The sequence below is a fragment of the Oncorhynchus gorbuscha genome, linkage group LG17 (genome assembly GCF_021184085.1).
Source record: "Oncorhynchus gorbuscha isolate QuinsamMale2020 ecotype Even-year linkage group LG17, OgorEven_v1.0, whole genome shotgun sequence".
Lineage (NCBI taxonomy): Eukaryota > Metazoa > Chordata > Actinopteri > Salmoniformes > Salmonidae > Oncorhynchus > Oncorhynchus gorbuscha.
This window is the reverse complement of record NC_060189.1, coordinates 40368432-40391716: the sequence shown is the minus strand read 5'-3', so window position 1 is coordinate 40391716 and position 23285 is coordinate 40368432. Positions and strand designations below refer to the sequence as shown.

General features: G+C 49.8%; 1 protein-coding gene across 1 annotated transcript in view; it reads right to left on the bottom strand.

The window, feature by feature from the left end:
- The window catches only part of adck1 (aarF domain containing kinase 1), a 192668-nt gene that overhangs the window by 5305 nt on the left and 164078 nt on the right, over positions 1-23285 (bottom strand). Inside the window, exon 10 of the mRNA XM_046308384.1 lies at positions 3935-4128. Coding sequence (XP_046164340.1) covers positions 3935-4128 — 194 coding nt within the window. The remainder of the gene's footprint in view (positions 1-3934; positions 4129-23285) is intronic.

Sequence of the window (23285 nt, the reverse complement as noted above, 5' to 3'; positions counted from 1 at the left end):
TCTCGCTCTCATCCAACACCTCCCACACTGCCCCTACTCGGATGGTATCGCGCCGTCCCAACCTTCGCTCTCTCTCCCCCGCTACTCTCTCCTCTTCCATCCTATCATCTCTTCCCTCCGCTCAAACCTTCTCCCACCTATCTCCTGATTCTGCCTCCTCAACCCTCCTCTCCTCCCTTTCTGCATCCTTTGACTCTCTATGTCCCCTATCCTCCAGGCCGGCTCGGTCCTCCCCTCCCGCCCCGTGGCTCGACGACTCATTGCGAGCTCACAGAACAGGGCTCCGGGCAGCCGAGCGGAAATGGAGGAAAACTCGCCTCCCTGCGGACCTGGCATCCTTTCACTCCCTCCTCTCTACATTTTCCTCCTCTGTCTCTGCTGCTAAAGCCACTTTCTACCACGCTAAATTCCAAGCATCTGCCTCTAACCCTAGGAAGCTCTTTGCCACCTTCTCCTCCCTCCTGAATCCTCCGCCCCCTCCCCCCTCCTCCCTCTCTGCAGATGACTTCGTCAACCATTTTGAAAAGAAGGTCGACGACATCCGATCCTCGTTTGCTAAGTCAAACGACACCGCTGGTTCTGCTCACACTGCCCTACCCTGTGCTCTGACCTCTTTCTCCCCTCTCTCTCCAGATGAAATCTCGCGTCTTGTGACGGCCGGCCGCCCAACAACCTGCCCGCTTGACCCTATCCCCTCCTCTCTTCTCCAGACCATTTCCGGAGACCTTCTCCCTTACCTCACCTCGCTCATCAACTCATCCCTGACCGTTGGCTACGTCCCTTCCGTCTTCAAGAGAGCGAGAGTTGCACCCCTTCTGAAAAAACCTACACTCGATCCCTCCGATGTCAACAATTACAGACCAGTATCCCTTCTTTCTTTTCTCTCCAAAACTCTTGAACGTGCCGTCCTTGGCCAGCTCTCCCGCTATCTCTCTCTGAATGACCTTCTTGATCCAAATCAGTCAGGTTTTAAGACTAGTCATTCAACTGAGACTGCTCTCCTCTGTATCACGGAGGCGCTCCGCACTGCTAAAGCTAACTCTCTCTCCTCTGCTCTCATCCTTCTAGATCTATCAGCTGCCTTCGATACTGTGAACCATCAGATCCTCCTCTCCACCCTCTCCGAGTTGGGCATCTCCGGCGCGGCCCACGCTTGGATTGCGTCCTACCTGACAGGTCGCTCCTACCAGGTGGCGTGGCGAGAATCTGTCTCCTCACCACGCGCTCTCACCACTGGTGTCCCCAGGGCTCTGTTCTTGGCCCTCTCCTATTCTCGCTATTCACCAAGTCACTTGGCTCTGTCATAACCTCACATGGTCTCTCTTATCATTGCTATGCAGATGACACACAATTAATCTTCTCCTTTCCCCCTTCTGATGACCAGGTGGCGAATCGCATCTCTGCATGTCTGGCAGACATATCAGTGTGGATGACGGATCACCACCTCAAGCTGAACCTCGGCAAGACGGAGCTGCTCTTCCTCCCGGGAAGGACTGCCCGTTCCATGATCTCGCCATCACGGTCGACAACTCCATTGTGTCCTCCTCCCAGAGCGCCAAGAACCTTGGCGTGATCCTGGACAACACCCTGTCGTTCTCTACTAACATCAAGGCGGTGGCCCGTTCCTGTAGGTTCATGCTCTACAACATCCGCAGAGTACGACCCTGCCTCACACAGGAAGCGGCGCAGGTCCTAATCCAGGCACTTGTCATCTCCCGTCTGGATTACTGCAACTCGCTGTTGGCTGGGCTCCCTGCCTGTGCCATTAAACCCCTTCAACTCATCCAGAACGCCGCAGCCCGTCTGGTGTTCAACCTTCCCAAGTTCTCTCACGTCACCCCGCTCCTCCGTTCTCTCCACTGGCTTCCAGTTGAAGCTCGCATCCGCTACAAGACCATGGTGCTTGCCTACGGAGCTGTGAGGGGAACGGCACCTCAGTACCTCCAGGCTCTGATCAGGCCCTACACCCAAACAAGGGCACTGCGTTCATCCACCTCTGGCCTGCTCGCCTCCCTACCACTGAGGAAGTACAGCTCCCGCTCAGCCCAGTCAAAACTGTTCGCTGCCCTGGCCCCCCAATGGTGGAACAAACTCCCTCACGACGCCAGGACAGCGGAGTCAATCACCACCTTCCGGAGACACCTGAAACCCCACCTCTTTAAGGAATACCTAGGATAGGTTAAGTAATCCCTCTCACCCCACCCCCCCTAAGTTTTAGATGCACTATTGTTAAGTGACTGTCCCACTGGATGTCATAAGGTGAATGCACCAATTTGTAAGTCGCTCTGGATAAGAGCGTCTGCTAAATGACTTAAATGTAATGATGTAATGCAATGCTACCAAATACTAATTGAATGTATGTAAAATTATGACCCACTGGGAATGTGATGAAAGAAATAAAAGCTTAAATAAATCATTCTCTCTACTAGTATTCTGCCATTTCACATTTTTAAAATAAAGTGGTGATTCTAACTGACCTAAGACAGGGAATTTTACTAGGATTAAATGTCAGGAATTGTGAAAAACTGAGTTTAAATGTAGTTGGCTGAGGAATATGTAAACTTCCGACTTCAATTGTGTATTTGAAAAATATATATATGGGGGATTGGAAGTGATGCAGACAATTACAATGTTGGAATCTACAATGTATCTGCAATATTAAAGCTGATCTACCTCCTAAAAAAGAAAAGAAATATGATGAGACAACGCAGTAACAGTGGAATACTGGGACTCACCAGGAATCCCAGTGTTGCGTTAGTCACTGCATAACACCATGGTGAGATTGTAACATGACTGACTACTGAATGCTTTAGAAGGATCATCCTCCGCCACACTGTAGTGTTGTCACAGCACAGACTGGGGAGACATCGACTTTGCTGTACCAGACAGCTCTCTCTGGTGTGTGCGGCCTGCCCTGTGGTAGGACAATGTGCTCTCCTTGAGGAAAGAGTTGAAGGGACATAGTGTCTAAGCAATCATTCCTCCTCTCCCAACAAATTACACAGCACAGTGAAAGCCATCGCAAAGTCTCTCTCGTTAGATTCGTTTTCTTTCAAATACTTTGAGTGTCCGATTGAATCTGCCTGGAGGGCCAGAGCAAATGGGCAGTTTGCACTTTCGCCACTATTTTTGAGCCAGGCAAGCTCAATTAAGCCCAATATTCCCCATATAATTCCCTGTAGATCTGCATTTTGTGTTCTACTACTGCTTAGATTTAATAGAGAGCTGCTGGAGCAAAACACTGAATTTCACATCTCACTGCCTCCCCCTCTTCTCCATTGCACCTCTTTTCCTCATCTATCCTCCCTTCTCTCCTCCTTTTTTCCACTCTCCTTGCTCCTCCTTTCCACCCTTCTCATACTTCATCTCCTCTCCTCCACCCCTCTCATCCCCTTTTTTCCCCCCGGAGGCATCCAGCACCCTCCCCTCTGTCCTAATGATTTTTCTCAGAGACAATCATGGAGTTGTTCATTACAATGGTAAGACTGAATCAATATGGCCACTGCTGACTGCCACTGAAAGTACAATATAATCACAGCATTCAGCCAGCCAATTACACACACAGACATTCAGAGAGGAGCTGTGAGGGAGGAAGGAAGAGAGTGAGGAGGGGGAAGGACCGCAAGTAAGAAATGTTTACATTTTCCTAAAGCTTAAATAATGATTACTGAAACTGATGTGATACAAATGTGTGTGTCAAAGCATGTGTCTGTGTTGCTGGTCTAAGGGGATGCACATAGATTAGTGGTGCGTGTGGTGGACAGAGCAGCAGGACTGTCACAGAGTGACTGGAACCCTCTGGTCTGCAGGGTTAGGGCTAGGGGTTAGAGGTCAGGGTCTCCCGGGCTACATCCCTGGTGCAGCATCGGGACATGGAGGAGAAGCAGGCTCTGGTCTGCAGGAATAGGGTTAGGGGTTAGAGGTCAGGGTCTACCTGGCTAGAGCCCTGGTACAGCATCGGGACATGTTGATGAAGGAGGAGGAGGCGGCTCTGGTCTGCAGAGTGGTCTCAATGCCTCTGAGAAGATCGTTGGTCTTCAGTAGCAGCAGCATCTGACGGGGCACGCGGTTCAGCAGGTCACTGATCTGGGGGAGGTAGAGAGCTGCGTTCGACCTGATCTCCACGTCCTGAGAGAGAGACGCACACAGACATGAGAAATAACAGAAAATAAAATTAACAATATTCAAAGCACATAAATTCTTGTTAAAAACAACAGATTGATAATTTGTCAGACATTGATCAGGAGATGGAATTGAAGAGGTAGAACAACCCAGACAAGAAGACCACATTAGTGACAACTCACTTGAGTTGAGTCACTGACGTGATCTTCCTGTCTGGGTTGGTGCCCCCCCTTGGGTTGTCTCGTGATGGAGATCTTTGTGGGCTATACTCGGCCTTGTCTCAGGATGGTAAATTGGTGGTTGAAGATATTCCTCGAGTGGTGTGGAGGCTGTCCTTTGGCAAATTAGGTGGGGTTATATCCTTCCTGTCTGGCCCTGTCCGGGGGTATCATCGGATGGGGCCACAGTGTCTCCTGACCCCTCCTGTCTCAGCCTCCAGTATTTATGCTGCAGTAGTTTATGTGTCAGGGGGCTAGGGTTAGTCTGTTATATCTGGAGTATTTCTCCTGTCCTATCCGGTGTCTTGTGTGAATTTAAGTATGCCCTCTCTAATTCTCTCTTTCGCTCTGTCACTCTCTGAGGACCTAGGACCATGCCTCAAGACTACCAGGCTTGATGACTCCTTGCTGTCCCCAGTCCACCTGGCCAGTTTCAACTGTTCTGCCTGTGATTATTATTATTTGACCATGCTGGTCATTTATGAACATTTGAACATCTTGGCCATGTTCTGTTATAATCTCCACCCGGCACAGATGGAAGAGGACTGGCCACCCCTCATAGCCTGGTTCCTCAAAAGGTTTCTTCCTAGGTTTTGGCCTTTCTAGGGAGTTTTGCCTAGCCACCGTGCTTCTACACCTGCATTGCTTGCTGTTTGGGGTTTTAGGCTGGGTTTCTGTACAGGACTTTGAGATATCTGCTGATGTAAGAAGGCTATATAAATACATTTGATTTGATTTGAACAAGATGTCTCTCTCTCTCTCTAAAGTGTGAAGTCAGCTGTGATTCCTTGGTCCAGCCTCTCTGTCTCTCAGAGTCAGTCAGTATGAGCAGTCAGTCAGCGTGCGTCCCAGAGGATGTGTGTTTGTTGACAGAGCTTAGAGAGATAACAGACTGACTGGCTGGTTGGAGTCTTTCTGCTGACTCATTTAATACAGTCTTCCCGTCTCTGTAACAGCAACACAGATACACCGTTCACACCGCTAGAAATGCTATTGACTTACTTCCAAAAACCTTTTTACCCAAAGTTTGCTAAGAGTCGGTAGCAAGCTGATTAGTTGGCTGTTAAAACCAGTAAAGGGTGCTCTGCCATTACTTTGGCTTCCGTCCAGGTCGAAGGAGAGGGATGGAGGGAGAGGGAGTGTTAAAGGAAAGGAAGGGTAGACAGACTGTCTGATCTGTAGACGGTTTCATTCCAGGATCAAAGCAGCCAGTCTGGTCTCTTGTCATCAGTAGTTCAGTATGCCAGACAGAAGTAGAGAACATTTAGTCTGAACCAGCTACACTTATCTCGCCTTTTAAGGGGGAAAAAAGAACTGAATATACCTGACAAAATATTTAGACTGTAGTGTTTGTCCATACAATGCGATTTCTCGGCAAACAAATGAACCCTTTCACACGTACCATCACACGGGTGTGATCATTCTACAGTCGTCCCTAAAGCGTACGATCACACCCGTGTGTTTAGAACACTCATTTGGAATGCTCATTTAGAACAGCAGTTTCGAATGATGCAACAATCAGCGTTTGAGCTGGCCACACTTTTTTTCAGAAACTATTTACACAAACACAGTCCTTACAAAGTTATGTCCAGAATGTCAGCAGTTTATTTTTGGATGCATTGTTCAGATATTCACAGAAGTAAATATAGCATAACACAATCATCCTAACCGTAAAAATGTAGGCTACATTTGTCCTAGCGCTGAGGAAAGATTGACCCAACACAAGCAGTCATATTTTCTAACTCTCGGCTGACATAAACTACAATATGAATTAGCTAATAGCAATTACTATACTATAATTAATCACATCACGGGTGAGCTCACCATTGATCGAAATAACTAGGTAAAACACTTTATAGAAATCGAAAGTAATCCGACGATTAGTTTCAGCGCGCAGCCATGCATTTTTTCCTCACAGAAACCGAAGATAATAAGAGAAGACAGATGAGTTTGGTCTGTTTGTAGTATGCATGTTGAAGGGGTGTGTCATCTAACATCGTCCACATCCCACCATTAATTTCCCGAAGTCCTCAAAAAATTTGTGAACTCTTACTCACCTCATTTTGTTATAACATCTTTGGTCAAACAGACGTGAATCCCAGAATGCATTGTATGTCAACAAACATGGCTACACAGCTGGAATTAACTTAACTCATCATAATCAGTACAACCTTCAAAAAAGTATTTTACACACATACTATGTGCCCATTACAATCTGTGCAAGAATCGGAATGCATGAGTTGTCACCTAGAATTGAAAACGTGAATAAAATCGTAAATACACAAATAATTACCACACAAAACATTTTCTGATAGTGATTTATTGATACAAGTGGCGCGTGCCGGCAGTCAACCACGTAACCTCCCACTTTGCGCCATTCAGTGTTGTTGTTTATGTATGTAGCTAGTGAGCTAAGCTGTAGCATTAACAATGTCTTTCAAAAGGAGACAACTCACAAATGTGGAAATTCTGGAGATTTTTTAAAATTCTGACAATGAGTCTGAGTATGAAAGTCAGGAATCAGATTCTGACAGTGATAGTGAGGAGCTGCCCCTCAACCTTGTAGCCATTGAGAACCCTGAATCTGAATTTCCCTTGCCAACTGAGGAAGTACCAGGTCCCTTTGAAGATGCTGGTGGTGATGGAGGCAGACCGACAGTGGATGAAGTACAGGAGTTCTGTGGTAGCTGGAAGGCCACCAGTCATTTCACCCCACCTGGCCCTGCTGTCTACTTTGACGAGTCCCAGTCTGGAGTGCAACGCCCCTTGCCATTTCCAACTGAGGCAGAGTGCTTCAAGTTGTTTCTGACAGAGGAGCTGGTGGGAGAGATAGTTGAGGAGACCAATCGCTATGCCTCAGAGCTACAGGAGAAGAGAGAGCCAGGAGGGGGAAACTCGCTAAATGGGTGACAACCACAATTAGTGAAATGTATACCTTCCTGGTGACAGTCCTTCTCATGGGAATAGTAAAGAAGAACTCCCTAAGAGAATACTGGAGCACAGATCCTGTTTGCAACTCCCTTCTTTGCCTCCCTCTTTTCCCAAGATCGCTTCCTAGTTCTGCTGCGATGCCTGCATTTTGTCAACAATGCTACTGCCATCCTAAGTGACCCGTTATACAAAATAAGAAATGTTCTTATCAGCCTGACATCAGCATTTGGTCGGGTCTTTGTGCCATACAAGGACCTATGCATTGATGAGTCCCTGATGTTATGGAAAGGTAGGCTGGCGTTCCGTCAATATATTCCTTCCAAAAGGCACAGGTTTGGAGTCAAGTTCTTTGTCATGTGCGACGTGAAGACAGGATTTGTCCAGGATATTATAGTTTACACAGGGTCCACCACTGACATCAAACATTATGAGGGGCTTGGGGTGTCAGGGTCCGTGGTGATGACCATGCTGGCTCCTCATCTCGGCAAGGGACACACTTTGTACGTGGACAATTGGTACAGCAGTCCCACACTCTTCCAGCATCTGCTCTCCAACAGCACAGGGGCCTGTGGCACAGTCAGGTCGAACCGGAAGGGGATGCCGGCATTCGGATGCGGGAAGATGCAGAGAGGGGAGGTGGAATTCCAGGAGAACAGTCAACAGCTGGCAGTAAAGTGGCATGACAAGCGAGACGTCCATGTCCTCTCCACTGTCCATACAGCAACCATGTCGGCCACAGGGAAGGTGGACCACCTGACCGGAGAGAGAACGATCAAACCAGATTGTGTGCTTGATTATAACCTCAAAATGGGGGCCGTGGATAAGGCAGACATGATAAACAGCTTTGTGGAATGCACACGGAAAACGAACAAGTGGTATAAGAAGATATTTTTCCATCTGAACGACACTGCTGTCCTCAACGGCAACATAGTTCACCGCCAACTAACAGGTGAGATGATTACTGAACAAGGTATTTTTGTAATTGGATGTACAGTTCACATACAAATCCACTGCCTCATCATCCTCTAACTTTCCTCATCCTCTCCACTCCCTCATAGGTAAAGTAATTACCTACCAAAAATACAGAGAGAACCTCATGAGAGCGCTGCTGGAGGAGCACCACACCCCTCGGCGCCCATCCACTGGGGGTCGTCCTGCTGTAGACAATCCCCTACGCCTCACTGCACGATATTTTCCCTGCAAAGTCCCTCAAACTGCTTCTCAAGGTAGTCGCACATGGAGGCATTACAAAGTCTGCCTGTCTGGCGCCAGGAGAAGTAAGCAGAGGAAGATGACAAAATACATGTATCTGGCTTGTGATACACCTCTATGTATTTCACCATGCTTTGAGGAGTATCACATGCTCAAGCATTATTTAGCACATCTGCAGCAATAGGTGACTGACTGACCTGACATGTGACTTGACAGGTGACCAGCCATGATACTATGCCTTAGAGATGGGGGTGGAAATGCAGTTGTTCAGTCACTGCATGGATATTAAATATGGGTTATGCATATTCAGTTTTTTGTCCTCTAGTAAAACAAGTTGTTGAACCAACTACCAGTACTGCAATAAAATAGATGAATATTACATATTGGCATATGTGTTTTCTTGCTGTGTTTTCATCCAGTACAACTGTTAAGGAGTGTATGTTAGCATACAAAAGCTGTCCTCATTCTTCAGCTCCAAAGATGTCCAGCTCCAGTTATGATATAGGCAAATAATGTTTCTGGTTTCTGAAAGTACAGAATAAAGAGGAATTATTAATTAGAATACAATATAAGGATATAGCAATAAAACAATACTACAAAGAAGTAACATAATAAACACTGGTATAAAAAAATTGTTTATTGCATTGACAAAATCACAGATTTGAGTTATAACAGTAAGAAACTAACTTTTGAGCTCCACAAGGGGGCAAGGCAGGGCAGAACAGAGCTATGCAGAATAGACCAAATAAACAAACCATGGTCATATTTTTTATTTATTTAACTAGGCAAGTAATTTAAGAACAAATTATTATTTACAATGATGGCCTACACCGGCCAAACTCTGACAACGCTGGGCCAATTGTGCGCTGCACTATGGGACTCCCAATCACAGCCAGTTGTGATACAGCCTGGATTTGAACCAGAGTGTCTGTAGTGCCATAGACCGCTGCGCCACTTGGGAGTCATAAGGCCAGGGTAGCTTCAAAATACAACACAAGCTAATAGTTTTCTGACGCAACTAGCATTGTTTTACAGAGCTAATAGAATAATGTAGCTAGGTAAGCATGATTGACAATAACACCATAAAGGTTATAAAATGTGTAACGTTACCTCACGTGTCCGCAGTTAAGGAATATATTATGATCTACAGCGATAGCAGAAACGGCATACAGAAACTATTATTATAACTATTATAACGTAATAAGGCACTTACTTTGATGGAAACGCAGCCTGGATTTGAACCAGGGAGTCTGAAATGACACCTCTAGTACTGATGTGCTGTGCCTTTGATCGCTGCACCACTTGAGTCATAAGGCCATGGAAGCTTCAAAATGCAACACAAGATAATACTTCTCTGACGCATTTAGCATTGTTTTACAGAGCTAATAGAATAATGTGGCTACATAAGCACGATTGACTATAACACCATAAAGTTTATAAAATGAGTAACATTACCTCACGTGTCCGCGGTGATAAAGAATATACACAAATATATTATGCTCCATACATACAGTATGCTACAATAGAAATGTGGAATAGAAAATGTGAACACGTGTGCAGATCCTGTTCTGACGGGAGATGAGCAAATGTCTGCAGACGTGAACTGCACAAACAATTGGGAAGTGCTTGGGGAATTTTGTCCGTGTCAGAAATGTCCCAAAAATGTAATTATCCGCAAAAGTAAAAATTACCATTTTTATGTGAATGAATGAGGAGGCGGGACACACCTAAATTCAAACTGTTTTTAGAAAATAAAAACTTGTTTGAAAATAATTTGAAATTGAAGTTAAAACAACCTATACATTTAAACAGGCTGCGTGCTTTAGTTTGAGGGCAGCGCGGATAAAATTGAAACAAAGATGATTGTGGGAACTGTCCTGTTAGATTTCAGTGCAGCCTTAGATTCTATTGATCATAACACACATTTTTTTTTTCAACAACAGGTTATGGCTTTTCAACCTCTGCCATATTGTGGACTCATAGCCATCTATCTAATATAACAGAGGGTTTTCTTTAATGGAGGCTTCTCTAATGTCAAACATGTTAAATGTGGTGTACCGCAGGGTAGCTCTACTGGTCCTCTACTCTTTTCTGTTTTTACCAATGACCTGCCACTGGCAATCAACAAAGCATGCGTGTCTATGTATGTTGTTGAGTCAAGCCGATATGCATCAGCAACCACAGCTAGTGAAATAACTGCAACCCTAAAGAGAGAGTTGTAGTCAGTTTTAGAATAGGTGGCTAGTAATAAACTAGTTCTGAACATCTCCAAAACTAAGAGCATTGTATTTGGTACAAGTTGTAGACCTCAGCTAAATTTGATAATGTATAATGTGGTGGTTGAGGAAGTTGAGGGCACTAAATTACTTGGTATTACCTTGGATTGAAAACTATCATAGTTAAAACATATTGATTCAATGGTTGTGAAGCGTATCTGTAAAAAAAAGAGATGCTCTGCTTTTTTGACACAACACTCAAAGTAAGTCCTGCAGGTTCTAGTTTTATATTATCTTAATTATTGGCTAGTCATATGGGCAGGTGCTGCAAATATGGACCTAGAAAAACTCTAGCTGACCCAGAACAGAGGCAGGTCTCGTTCTTCACTGTAATCGGAGGGCTAATATTCAGTCTTTGGACAATAAAGTAGACAAGCTCGGGGCGAGGATCTCCTTCAAGAAAGACATCAGGGACTGTAACATACTCTGTTTCATTGAATCATGGCTCTCTCTGGATATACCGTCCCGTCCATCCAAGAGATCCACAGACTATGAAATCGGCATCGTACTGCACACTACCCTATCCCATCTGGACAAGAGGAATATCTACAGTGCCTTCAGAAAGTATTCAAACCCCCTTTCCCACAGTTAAATTACAGCCTTATTCTAAAATGGATTTAAATGTTTTTCCCCCTCATCAATCTACACACAATACCCCATGACAAAGCAAAAACAAGTTTATAGATATTTAATACATTTGCAAAGATTAACAAATTAAATAGCACATGTACATAAGTATTCAGACACTTTACTCAGTACTTTGATGAAGCAACTTTGGCAGCGATTACAGCCTCGAGTCTTCTTAGTTATGACGCTACAAGCTTGGCACATCCGTATTTGGGGAGTTTATCCCATTCTTCACTGCAGATCTGGCCATCGAGACTTATCGCCTAAAACACTCAAACTTTTACAGATGCACAATCGAGAGCGTCCTGTCGGGCTGTATCACCGCCTGGTATTGCAACTGCTCCACCCACAACCGCAAGGCTCTCCAGAGGGTGGTGAGGTCTGCAAACTACCTGCCTTCCAGGACGCCTACAGCACCCGATATCACAGGAAGGCCAAAAAGATCATCAAGGACAACAACCATCCGAACCACTGCCTGTTCACTCCACTATCATCCAAAAGGCGAGGTCAATACAGGTGCATCAAAGCTGGGACCGAGAGGTTGAAAGACAGCTTCTACCGCAAGGCCATCAAACTGTTAAACAGCCATCACTAACAGAGTGGTTGCGTCAACATACTGACTCAACTCTCTGGCCACTAATACAATAACGGCACTTTAATAACGTTTACATATCCTACATTACTCATCGCATATGTATTTACTGTTTTCTATACCTTCTACTGCATCTTGACTATGCCACACGGCCATCGCACATCCATATATTTATATGTACATATTCTTATTCATCCCTTTACATTTGTGTGTATAAGGTAGTTGTTGTGAATTTGTTGGATTACTTTTGAGATATTACTGCACTTCCGTCTGGCCACTCTGCCATAAAGGCCTAGTTGGAGTGCTGCATAGATGGTGGTCCTTCTGGAAGGTTCTCCCATCTTCACAGAGGAATTCTGGAGCTGTCAGTAACCATTGGGTTCTTGGTCACCTCCCTGACCAAGGCCCTTCTCCCCCCGATTACTCAGTTTGGCCAGGTGGCCAGCTCTAGGAAGAGTCTTGGTGGTTCAAAACGTTTTCCATTTAAGAATGATGACCAGTGTACTTGGGGACCTTCAATGCTGCAGAAGGTTTTTGGTCCCTTTCCCAGAGCTGTGCCTTGACACAATCCTTTCTCGGAGCTCTGCAGACAATTCCTTTGACCTCATGGCTAAGTTTTGTGTGTATGTACTGACATGTAGGCCATGTGACATTTTAAATTGATGTAGTTCTGTCCTTGAGCTGTTGTTGTTTATTAATGTTCAGAATTATTTAATGGTTCATGTTTTGTGTGGACCTCAGGAAAAGTATCTGCTTCTATCACAACAGCTATTAGCGATGCTAATAAAATACCAAATACCTCTACCCTTTCATCCTTTTCCCTATGCCTTCATCCTTTTCCCTATGCCATAGCTATGCCTTCATCCTTTTCCCTATGCCATAGCTATGCCTTCATCCTTTTCCCTATGCCTTCATCCTTTTCCCTATGCCTTCATCCTTTTCCCTATGCCTTCATCCTTTTCCCTATGCCTTCATCCTTTTCCCTATGCCTTCATCCTTCTCCCTATGCCTATCCCCCCTGTTAGAAGAGCAACTCTGATCCTGCTACTGTAAGACATACCTGCTACAGTAAATCAGTCATCTTTAAGTGATACAGTATTTTGATATTTCAAAAAAGAGAAACAAAGAGGCAGAGATGGGCAGAGAGAGCTGAGACAGAGAGAGCATACTGTACCTATAAACCAAACAAACAACTGTTTTCCTCCTCAACATGGGCTACACACAAGACATACAGTGAGAATTCAAAACATGAAGAACACCTTCTCTTTCCATGACAAACACTGACCAGGTGAGTCCAGGTGAAAGCTCTGATCCCTTATTGATGTCACTTGTTAAATCCATTTCAAATCAGTGTAAATGAAGGTGGGGAGACAGTTGTTAGAAGGATTTTTAAGCCTTGAGACAATTGTGTATGTGTGCCATTCAGCAGGTGAATAGGCAAGCCCAGAAATGTAAGTGCCTTTGAATGGGGTCTGGCCAGGCGAACCAGTTTGTGTGAAGAACTGCAACACTGCTGGGTTTTTCACGCTCAATAGTACCCGTGTGTATCTTTTCACTCTGGCATTTAGGTTAGTATTGTGGAGTAACTACAATGTTGTTGATCCTTCCTCAGTTCTATCACAGCCATTAAACGATGTAACTGTTTTAAAGTCACCATTGGCCTCAAGGTGAAATCCCTGGGCGGGTTCCTTCCTCTCCGGCAACTGAGTTAGGAAGGACGCCTGTATCTTTGTAGTGACTGGTTGTATTGATACACCATCCATAACATGTAATTAATAAATACTTAAGAGTTATTTCAGCTTTAACATTTTTGGAAAAATGTCGAAAAACATAATTCCACTATGAAATTGGGTATTGTGTGCAGCACAGTTACAAAAAAATCAAAATTTAATCAATTTTAAATTCAGCCTATAACAAATAAATGTGGAAAAATTCATGGGGTGTGAAAACTTTCTGAAGGCACTGTAAATGGCATGTTACAGTCACCAGACACTTTTTTTTTGCAATTTCACTTGATTTTGAGAATCTTACCACACCAGCAATAGACTTCCTTCCTATTCCTTCCTATATATAAATATAAATATATATATAAATATATATATATATATATAAATATATAAATATATATATAAATAAATAAATATAAATAAATATATATATAAATATAAATAAATAAATAAATAAATATATATATATTTTACAGAATTGATTTGAATAATAATAAAATAAAAAACAATTGAAAACATAAGTGACAAAATCTCAAAGAAAATGTGGGCTGTAACAACAAAATGTGGAAAAAGTCGAGGGGTGCAAATACTTTCTGAAGGCACTGTGCATTTGTCAGGAAATTGCAGCACTGTAAAACAAGTATTTATTGTTTTCCTTTCAGAGACTACCATCTTCCTTTTTCATCTTTCATTCCCCCACTTAGGGTTCTGGTCAAAAGTGTACTACGAGGGAATATATAGGGTGGCATGGAGGCCATTTTCCCTCCTCTTCAACAACCTGCCATGCTAATAGCCATCCATCAACTATATGACTTAGAGAGGGAGAGCCTGGGAAACATGTCAAACCGGCGTTTATTTGACTTTGTTTATCCCCATAAGCCCCTTAAAAAGGAGGAGGAAAGGAGGAGGGGTGGAAGGCTTAAGGGCCTAAATTAAGTGGCTTCAATTCCTACTGCTACTGTCCTGTTGTGTGCGGGACTCACATAGGTTCCAGAAACAACGGCAGAATAGTCCAGATTATATAAATGCACACACATTTTAATGGAAGGAAAGTGGGCAATCAGAAATGAAAGACTGAACCCAGTCACCCCCTCATCCTTCTTCTACCCCCTAGCTAACCCACAACCTTCACGCCTGACACTAAACTGCTTTGATCCTGGCGAGAAGCGTGTCAACAACAAAGAGAGCCAAGTGATGGAAGATGCTTAAGTAGACTAAATGAGAACTTACTGGGATCCAAATAAACAGATCTATCAACCCCTGCCCATGTGCTCCTTGGCCTAGAGTTCATCCAGTGTGTGGTTGTGTATGTGTGTATGCATATACGTAACATAATCCTGTCAAGCGGAATCACGTAACAGCCTTGTAACAGTTAACGGAAATGAAAATAAACAACATTTGGTGCCATCAATAGTCTGGGCCGATGTCTTATCTGTCCTGGATGCGTAGTTTGGTGATACTCCCCATCCCTCAAACCTGTGATACGAGTCTGGCCCGACACACTAAACCACGCTCGGACTAAACACTTACTGACTCACGCATTACAACTACGCATTGGTAGATTTATATGCACACAGTCTCCTTACTGGACGATTTATATGCACGCCATCTACTTATTGGTAGATTTACAACGCGCATTACAACGTCAGTCACACAAATACAGAGCGCCTTGTGTGTGTGTGTGTGTGTGTGTGTGTGTGTGTGTGTGTGTGTGTGTGTGTGTGTGTGTGTGTGTGTGTGTGTGTGTGTGTGTGTGTGTGTGTGTGTGTGGGCATAGATCTGTTTGGTAGGGTGAAATACTGCCTGCAGCTAGCCCATTACTCCTCCAGTGTGTGTGTGTGTGTGTTTATGAGCGAGAGCGCCGTTCAGTCAGTCCCTCAGATTTATTCTTCTGTATTCCCCATTACTATTGTTGTGTTAGTGAGTATGCAGTGTATGTGTGTGCTCTGTGTGTGCTCTGTGTGTGCTCTGTGTGTGTGTGTGTGTGTGTGTGTGTGTGTGTGTGTGTGTGTGTGTGTGTGTGTGTGTGTGTGTGTGTGTGTGTGTGTGTGTGTGTGAGTAATAGCTATAGGGTGATTCTCAATTCTTCCCCCGATTCCTTGTGTTCTCTGTCCTCAAAACATCAGAGGGAAATGAAAAGAGCATTTACTGGCACGATCTAACGTGTGTAGCGCATTTTGGAATTCAGTACATGGATTAAAGCTGCAGGGTCTGGTCTTTCACTTAGCTCTGTCTGGTCTAGGAGTCACAGCTACTTTCCTATTTCACAATAAACTCAATTTCAGATAACAGACGCTGGGCAAACACCTACTGCTGATGCCACTGTGTGTGTGTAAGAGAGTTAGGCATTGGGAGGATGAGGTGTGTTTCCTCAGCTAAGCACACTCCCGCATCCCCCTCAGAAGTCAAGAGAGTGTGTCTGTCTGTCTGTCTGCCTGCGTGTGTGTCTGTCTGCCTGCGTGCGTGTCTGTCTGTCTGTCTGCCTGCGTGCGTGTCTGTCTGTCTGCCTGCCTGCGTGCGTGTCTGTCTGTCTGCCTGCGTGCCTGTCTGTCTGTCTGCCTGCGTGTCTGTCTGTCTGCCTGCCTGCGTGTCTGTCTGTCTGCCTGCCTGCGTGTCTGTCTGTCTGCCTGCCTGCGTGTCTGTCTGTCTGCCTGCCTGCGTGTCTGTCTGTCTGCCTGCCTGCGTGTCTGTCTGTCTGCCTGCCTGCGTGTCTGTCTGTCTGCCTGCCTGCGTGTCTGTCTGTCTGCCTGCCTGCGTGTCTGTCTGTCTGCCTGCCTGCGTGTCTGTCTGTCTGCCTGCCTGCGTGTCTGTCTGTCTGCCTGCCTGCGTGTCTGTCTGTCTGTCTGCCTGCCTGCGTGTCTGTCTGTCTGTCTGCCTGCGTGTCTGTCTGTCTGTCTGCCTGCGTGTCTGTCTGTCTGTCTGCCTGCGTGTCTGTCTGTCTGTCTGCCTGCGTGTCTGTCTGTCTGTCTGCCTGCGTGTCTGTCTGTCTGTCTGCCTGCGTGTCTGTCTGTCTGTCTGCCTGCCTGCCTGCGTGTCTGTCTGTCTGTCTGCCTGCCTGCGTGTCTGTCTGCCTGCCTGCGTGTCTGTCTGTCTGCCTGCCTGCGTGTCTGTCTGTCTGCCTGCCTGTCTGTCTGTCTGCCTGCCTGTCTGTCTGTCTGCCTGCCTGCGTGTCTGTCTGTCTGCCTGCCTGCCTGCGTGTCTGTCTGTCTGCCTGCCTGCCTGCCTGCGTGTCTGTCTGTCTGCCTGCCTGTCTGTCTGTCTGCCTGCCTGTCTGTCTGTCTGCCTGCCTGCGTGTCTGTCTGCCTGCCTGCGTGTCTGTCTGCCTGCCTGCGTGTCTGTCTGCCTGCGTGCGTGCCTGTCTGCCTGCGTGTCTGTCTGCCTGCGTGTCTGTCTGCGTGCGTGCGTGCCTGTCTGCGTGCGTGCGTGCCTGTCTGCCTGCGTGCGTGTCTGTCTGCGTGCGTGTCTGTCTGCCTGCGTGCGTGTCTGTCTGCCTGCGTGCGTGCCTGTCTGCCTGCGTGCGTGTCTGTCTGCCTGCGTGCCTGTCTGTCTGCCTGCGTGCCTGTCTGTCTGCCTGCGTGCCTGTCTGTCTGCCTGCGTGCCTGTCTGTCTGCCTGCGTGCCTGTCTGTCTGCCTGCGTGCCAGTCTGTCTGCCTGCGTGCCAGTCTGTCTGCCTGCGTGCCAGTCTGTCTGCCTGCGTGCCAGTCTGTCTGCCTGCGTGCCAGTCTGTCTGCCTGCGTGCCAGTCTGTCTGCCTGCGTGCCTGTCTGTCTGCCTGCGTGTCTGTCTGTCTGTCTGCCTGCGTGTCTGGCTGTCTGTCTGCCTGCGTGTCTGGCTGTCTGTCTGCCTGCGTGTCTGGCTGTCTGTCTGCCTGCGTGTCTGGCTGTCTGTCTGCCTGCGTGTCTGGCTGTCTGTCTGCCTGCGTGTCTGGCTGTCTGTCTGCCTGCGTGTCTGGCTGTCTGTCTGCCTGCGTGTCTGGCTGTCTGTCTGCCTGCGTGTCTGGCTGTCTGTCTGCCTGCGTGTCTGGCTGTCTGTCTGCCTGCGTGTCTGGCTGTCTGTCTGCCTGCGTGTCTGGCTGTCTGCCTGCCTGCGTGTCTGGCTGTCTGCCTGCCTGCGTGTCTGGCTGTCTGCCTGCCTGCGTGTCTGGCTGTCTGCCTGCCTGCGTGTCTGGCTGTCTGCCTGCCTGCGTGTCTGTCTGCGTGTCTGTCTGCCTGCGTGTCTGGCTGGCTGCCTGCGTGCGTGTCTGTCTGCGTGTCTGTCTGCCTGCCTGCGTGTCTGTCTGCCTGCCTGCGTGTCTGTCTGCCTGCCTGCGTGTCTGTCTGCCTGCCTGCGTGTCTGCCTGCCTGCCTGCGTGTCTGCCTGCCTGCCTGCGTGTCTGCCTGTCTGCCTGCGTGTCTGTCTGTCTGCCTGCGTGTCTGTCTGTCTGCCTGCGTGTCTGTCTGTCTGCCTGCGTGTCTGTCTGTCTGCCTGCGTGTCTGTCTGTCTGCCTGCGTGTCTGGCTGTCTGCCTGCCTGCGTGTCTGGCTGTCTGTCTGTCTGCCTGCGTGTCTGGCTGTCTGTCTGTCTGCCTGCGTGTCTGTCTGTCTGCGTGCGTGTCTGTCTGTCTGCCTGCGTGTCTGTCTGTCTGCCTGCGTGTCTGTCTGTCTGCCTGCGTGTCTGTCTGTCTGCGTGTCTGTCTGTCTGTCTGCCTGTCTGTCTGTCTGCCTGCGTGTCTGTCTGCCTGCGTGTCTGTCTGCCTGCGTGTCTGTCTGCGTGTCTGTCTGTCTGTCTGTCTGCCTGCGTGCCTGTCTGTCTGCCTGCGTGCCTGTCTGTCTGTCTGCCTGCGTGCCTGTCTGCCTGCGTGCCTGTCTGTCTGCCTGCGTGCCTGTCTGTCTGCCTGCGTGCCTGTCTGTCTGCCTGCGTGCCTGTCTGTCTGCCTGCGTGCCAGTCTGTCTGCCTGCGTGCCTGTCTGTCTGCCTGCGTGCCAGTCTGTCTGCCTGCGTGCCAGTCTGTCTGCCTGCGTGCCTGTCTGTCTGCCTGCGTGTCTGTCTGTCTGTCTGCGTGTCTGTCTGTCTGTCTGCCTGCGTGTCTGTCTGTCTGCCTGCGTGTCTGGCTGTCTGTCTGCCTGCGTGTCTGGCTGTCTGTCTGCCTGCGTGTCTGGCTGTCTGTCTGCCTGCGTGTCTGGCTGTCTGTCTGCCTGCGTGTCTGGCTGTCTGTCTGCCTGCGTGTCTGGCTGTCTGTCTGCCTGCGTGTCTGGCTGTCTGTCTGCCTGCGTGTCTGGCTGTCTGTCTGCCTGCGTGTCTGGCTGTCTGTCTGCCTGCGTGTCTGGCTGTCTGCCTGCCTGCGTGTCTGGCTGTCTGCCTGCCTGCGTGTCTGGCTGTCTGCCTGCCTGCGTGTCTGGCTGTCTGCCTGCCTGCGTGTCTGGCTGTCTGCCTGCCTGCGTGTCTGTCTGCGTGTCTGTCTGCCTGCGTGTCTGGCTGGCTGCCTGCGTGCGTGTCTGTCTGCGTGTCTGTCTGCCTGCCTGCGTGTCTGTCTGCCTGCCTGCGTGTCTGTCTGCCTGCCTGCGTGTCTGTCTGCCTGCCTGCGTGTCTGTCTGCCTGCGTGTCTGCCTGCCTGCGTGTCTGCCTGCCTGCCTGCGTGTCTGTCTGTCTGCCTGCGTGTCTGTCTGTCTGCCTGCGTGTCTGTCTGTCTGCCTGCGTGTCTGTCTGTCTGCCTGCGTGTCTGTCTGTCTGCCTGCGTGTCTGTCTGTCTGCCTGCGTGTCTGGCTGTCTGCCTGCCTGCGTGTCTGGCTGTCTGTCTGTCTGCCTGCGTGTCTGTCTGTCTGCCTGCGTGTCTGTCTGCCTGCCTGCGTGTCTGTCTGTCTGCCTGCGTGTCTGTCTGTCTGCCTGCGTGTCTGTCTGTCTGCCTGCGTGTCTGTCTGTCTGCCTGCGTGTCTGTCTGTCTGCCTGCGTGTCTGTCTGTCTGCCTGCGTGTCTGTCTGTCTGCCTGCGTGTCTGTCTGTCTGCCTGCGTGTCTGTCTGTCTGCCTGCGTGTCTGTCTGTCTGCCTGCGTGTCTGTCTGTCTGCCTGCGTGTCTGTCTGTCTGCCTGCGTGTCTGTCTGTCTGCCTGCGTGTCTGTCTGTCTGCCTGCGTGTCTGTCTGTCTGCCTGCGTGTCTGTCTGTCTGCCTGCGTGTCTGTCTGTCTGCCTGCGTGTCTGTCTGTCTGCCTGCGTGTCTGTCTGTCTGCCTGCGTGTCTGTCTGTCTGCCTGCGTGTCTGTCTGCCTGCGTGCGTGTCTGCCTTCGTGTCTGTCTGCCTGCGTGCGTGTCTGTCTGCCTGCGTGCGTGTCTGTCTGCCTGCGTGTCTGTCTGCCTGCGTGCGTGTCTGTCTGCCTGCGTGCGTGTCTGTCTGCCTGCGTGCGTGTCTGTCTGCCTGCGTGCGTGTCTGTCTGCCTGCGTGCGTGTCTGTCTGCCTGCGTGCGTGTCTGTCTGCCTGCGTGCGTGTCTGTCTGCCTGCGTGCGTGTCTGTCTGCCTGCGTGCGTGTCTGTCTGCCTGCGTGCGTGTCTGTCTGCCTGCGTGTCTGTCTGTCTGTCTGCCTGCGTGTCTGTCTGTCTGTCTGCCTGCGTGTCTGTCTGTCTGTCTGCCTGCGTGTCTGTCTGTCTGTCTGCCTGCGTGTCTGTCTGTCTGCCTGCGTGTCTGTCTGTCTGCCTGCGTGTCTGTCTGTCTGCCTGTCTGTCTGTCTGTCTGCCTGTCTGTCTGTCTGTCTGCCTGTCTGTCTGTCTGCCTGTCTGTCTGTCTGCCTGTCTGTCTGTCTGTCTGCCTGCGTGTCTGTCTGTCTGTCTGCCTGCGTGTCTGTCTGTCTGCCTGCGTGTCTGTCTGTCTGTCTGCGTGTCTGTCTGTCTGTCTGCCTGTCTGTCTGTCTGCGTGTCTGTCTGTCTGTCTGCCTGTCTGTCTGTCTGCCTGCGTGCGTGTCTGTCTGCCTGCGTGTCTGTCTGCCTGCGTGTCTGTCTGTCTGTCTGTCTGCGTGTCTGTCTGTCTGTCTGTCTGCGTGTCTGTCTGTCTGTCTGCCTGCGTGTCTGTCTGTCTGTCTGCCTGCGTGTCTGTCTGTCTGCCTGCGTGTCTGCCTGTCTGTCTGCCTGCGTGTCTGCCTGTCTGTCTGTCTGCCTGTCTGTCTGTCTGTCTGCCTGTCTGTCTGTCTGTCTGTCTGCCTGCGTGTCTGTCTGTCTGCCTGCGTGTCTGTCTGTCTGCCTGCGTGTCTGTCTGTCTGCCTGCGTGTCTGTCTGTCTGCCTGCGTGTCTGTCTGTCTGCCTGCGTGTCTGTCTGTCTGCCTGCGTGTCTGTCTGTCTGCCTGCGTGTCTGTCTGTCTGCCTGCGTGTCTGTCTGTCTGCCTGCGTGTCTGTCTGTCTGCCTGCGTGTCTGTCTGTCTGCCTGCGTGTCTGTCTGTCTGCCTGCGTGTCTGTCTGCCTGCGTGTCTGTCTGTCTGCGTGCGTGTCTGTCTGCCTGCGTGTCTGTCTGCCTGCGTGTCTGTCTGCCTGCGTGTCTGCCTGCGTGTCTGTCTGTCTGCCTGCGTGTCTGTCTGTCTGTCTGCGTGTCTGTCTGTCTGTCTGCGTGTCTGTCTGTCTGTCTGCGTGTCTGTCTGTCTGTCTGCGTGTCTGTCTGTCTGTCTGCGTGTCTGTCTGTCTGTCTGCGTGCCTGTCTGTCTGTCTGCGTGCCTGTCTGTCTGTCTGCGTGCCTGTCTGTCTGCCTGCGTGCCTGTCTGTCTGCCTGCGTGCCTGTCTGTCTGCCTGCGTGCCAGTCTGTCTGCCTGCGTGCCAGTCTGTCTGCCTGCGTGCCAGTCTGTCTGCCTGCGTGCCAGTCTGTCTGCCTGCGTGCCAGTCTGTCTGCCTGCGTGCCTGTCTGCGTGCCTGGCTGTCTGTCTGCCTGCGTGCCTGGCTGTCTGTCTGCCTGCGTGTCTGGCTGTCTGTCTGCCTGCGTGTCTGGCTGTCTGTCTGCCTGCGTGTCTGGCTGTCTGTCTGGCTGTCTGTCTGCCTGCGTGTCTGGCTGTCTGTCTGCCTGCGTGTCTGGCTGTCTGTCTGCCTGCGTGTCTGGCTGTCTGTCTGTCTGCCTGCGTGTCTGTCTGCCTGCGTGTCTGCCTGCCTGCGTGTCTGGCTGTCTGTCTGTCTGCCTGCGTGTCTGTCTGCCTGCGTGTCTGTCTGCCTGCGTGTCTGCCTGCCTGCGTGTCTGGCTGTCTGCCTGCCTGCGTGTCTGGCTGGCTGCCTGCGTGCGTGTCTGTCTGCGTGTCTGTCTGCCTGCCTGCGTGTCTGTCTGCCTGCCTGCGTGTCTGTCTGCCTGCGTGTCTGTCTGTCTGCCTGCGTGTCTGTCTGCCTGCGTGTCTGTCTGTCTGCCTGCGTGTCTGTCTGTCTGCCTGCGTGTCTGTCTGTCTGCCTGCGTGTCTGTCTGTCTGCCTGCGTGTCTGTCTGTCTGCCTGCGTGTCTGTCTGTCTGCCTGCGTGTCTGTCTGTCTGCCTGCGTGTCTGTCTGTCTGCCTGCGTGTCTGTCTGTCTGCCTGCGTGTCTGTCTGTCTGCCTGCGTGTCTGTCTGTCTGCCTGCGTGTCTGTCTGCCTGCGTGTCTGTCTGCCTGCGTGTCTGTCTGCCTGCGTGTCTGTCTGCCTGCGTGTCTGTCTGTCTGCCTGCGTGTCTGTCTGTCTGCCTGCGTGTCTGTCTGTCTGCCTGCGTGTCTGTCTGTCTGCCTGCGTGTCTGTCTGTCTGCCTGCGTGTCTGTCTGTCTGCCTGCGTGTCTGTCTGTCTGCGTGTCTGTCTGCCTGCCTGCGTGTCTGTCTGTCTGCCTGCCTGCGTGTCTGTCTGCCTGCCTGCGTGTCTGTCTGTCTGCCTGCGTGTCTGTCTGTCTGCCTGCGTGTCTGTCTGTCTGCCTGCGTGTCTGTCTGTCTGCCTGCGTGTCTGTCTGTCTGCCTGCGTGTCTGTCTGTCTGCCTGCGTGTCTGTCTGTCTGCCTGCGTGTCTGTCTGCCTGCGTGTCTGTCTGCCTGCGTGTCTGCCTGCGTGTCTGTCTGTCTGCCTGCGTGTCTGTCTGTCTGCCTGCGTGTCTGTCTGCCTGCCTGCGTGTCTGTCTGTCTGCCTGCGTGTCTGTCTGTCTGCCTGCGTGTCTGTCTGCCTGCCTGCGTGTCTGTCTGCCTGCCTGCGTGTCTGTCTGCCTGCCTGCGCGTCTGTCTGTATGCCTGCCTGCGTGCGCGTCTGTCTGTCTGTCTGCCTGCGTGTCTGTCTGTCTGCGTGCCTGCGTGTCTGTCTGTCTGCGTGCCTGCGTGCCTGTCTGTCTGTCTGCGTGCCTGTCTGTCTGCGTGCCTGCGTGTCTGTCTGTCTGTCTGCGTGTCTGTCTGTCTGTCTGCGTGTCTGTCTGTCTGCCTGCGTGTCTGTCTGTCTGCCTGCGTGTCTGTCTGTCTGCCTGCGTGTCTGTCTGTCTGCCTGCGTGTCTGTCTGTCTGCCTGCGTGTCTGTCTGTCTGCCTGCGTGTCTGTCTGTCTGCCTGCGTGTCTGTCTGCCTGCGTGTCTGTCTGCCTGCGTGTCTGTCTGCCTGCGCGTCTGTCTGTCTGCCTGCTGTCTGTGTCTGTCTGCCTGCGTGTCTGTCTGCCTGCGTGT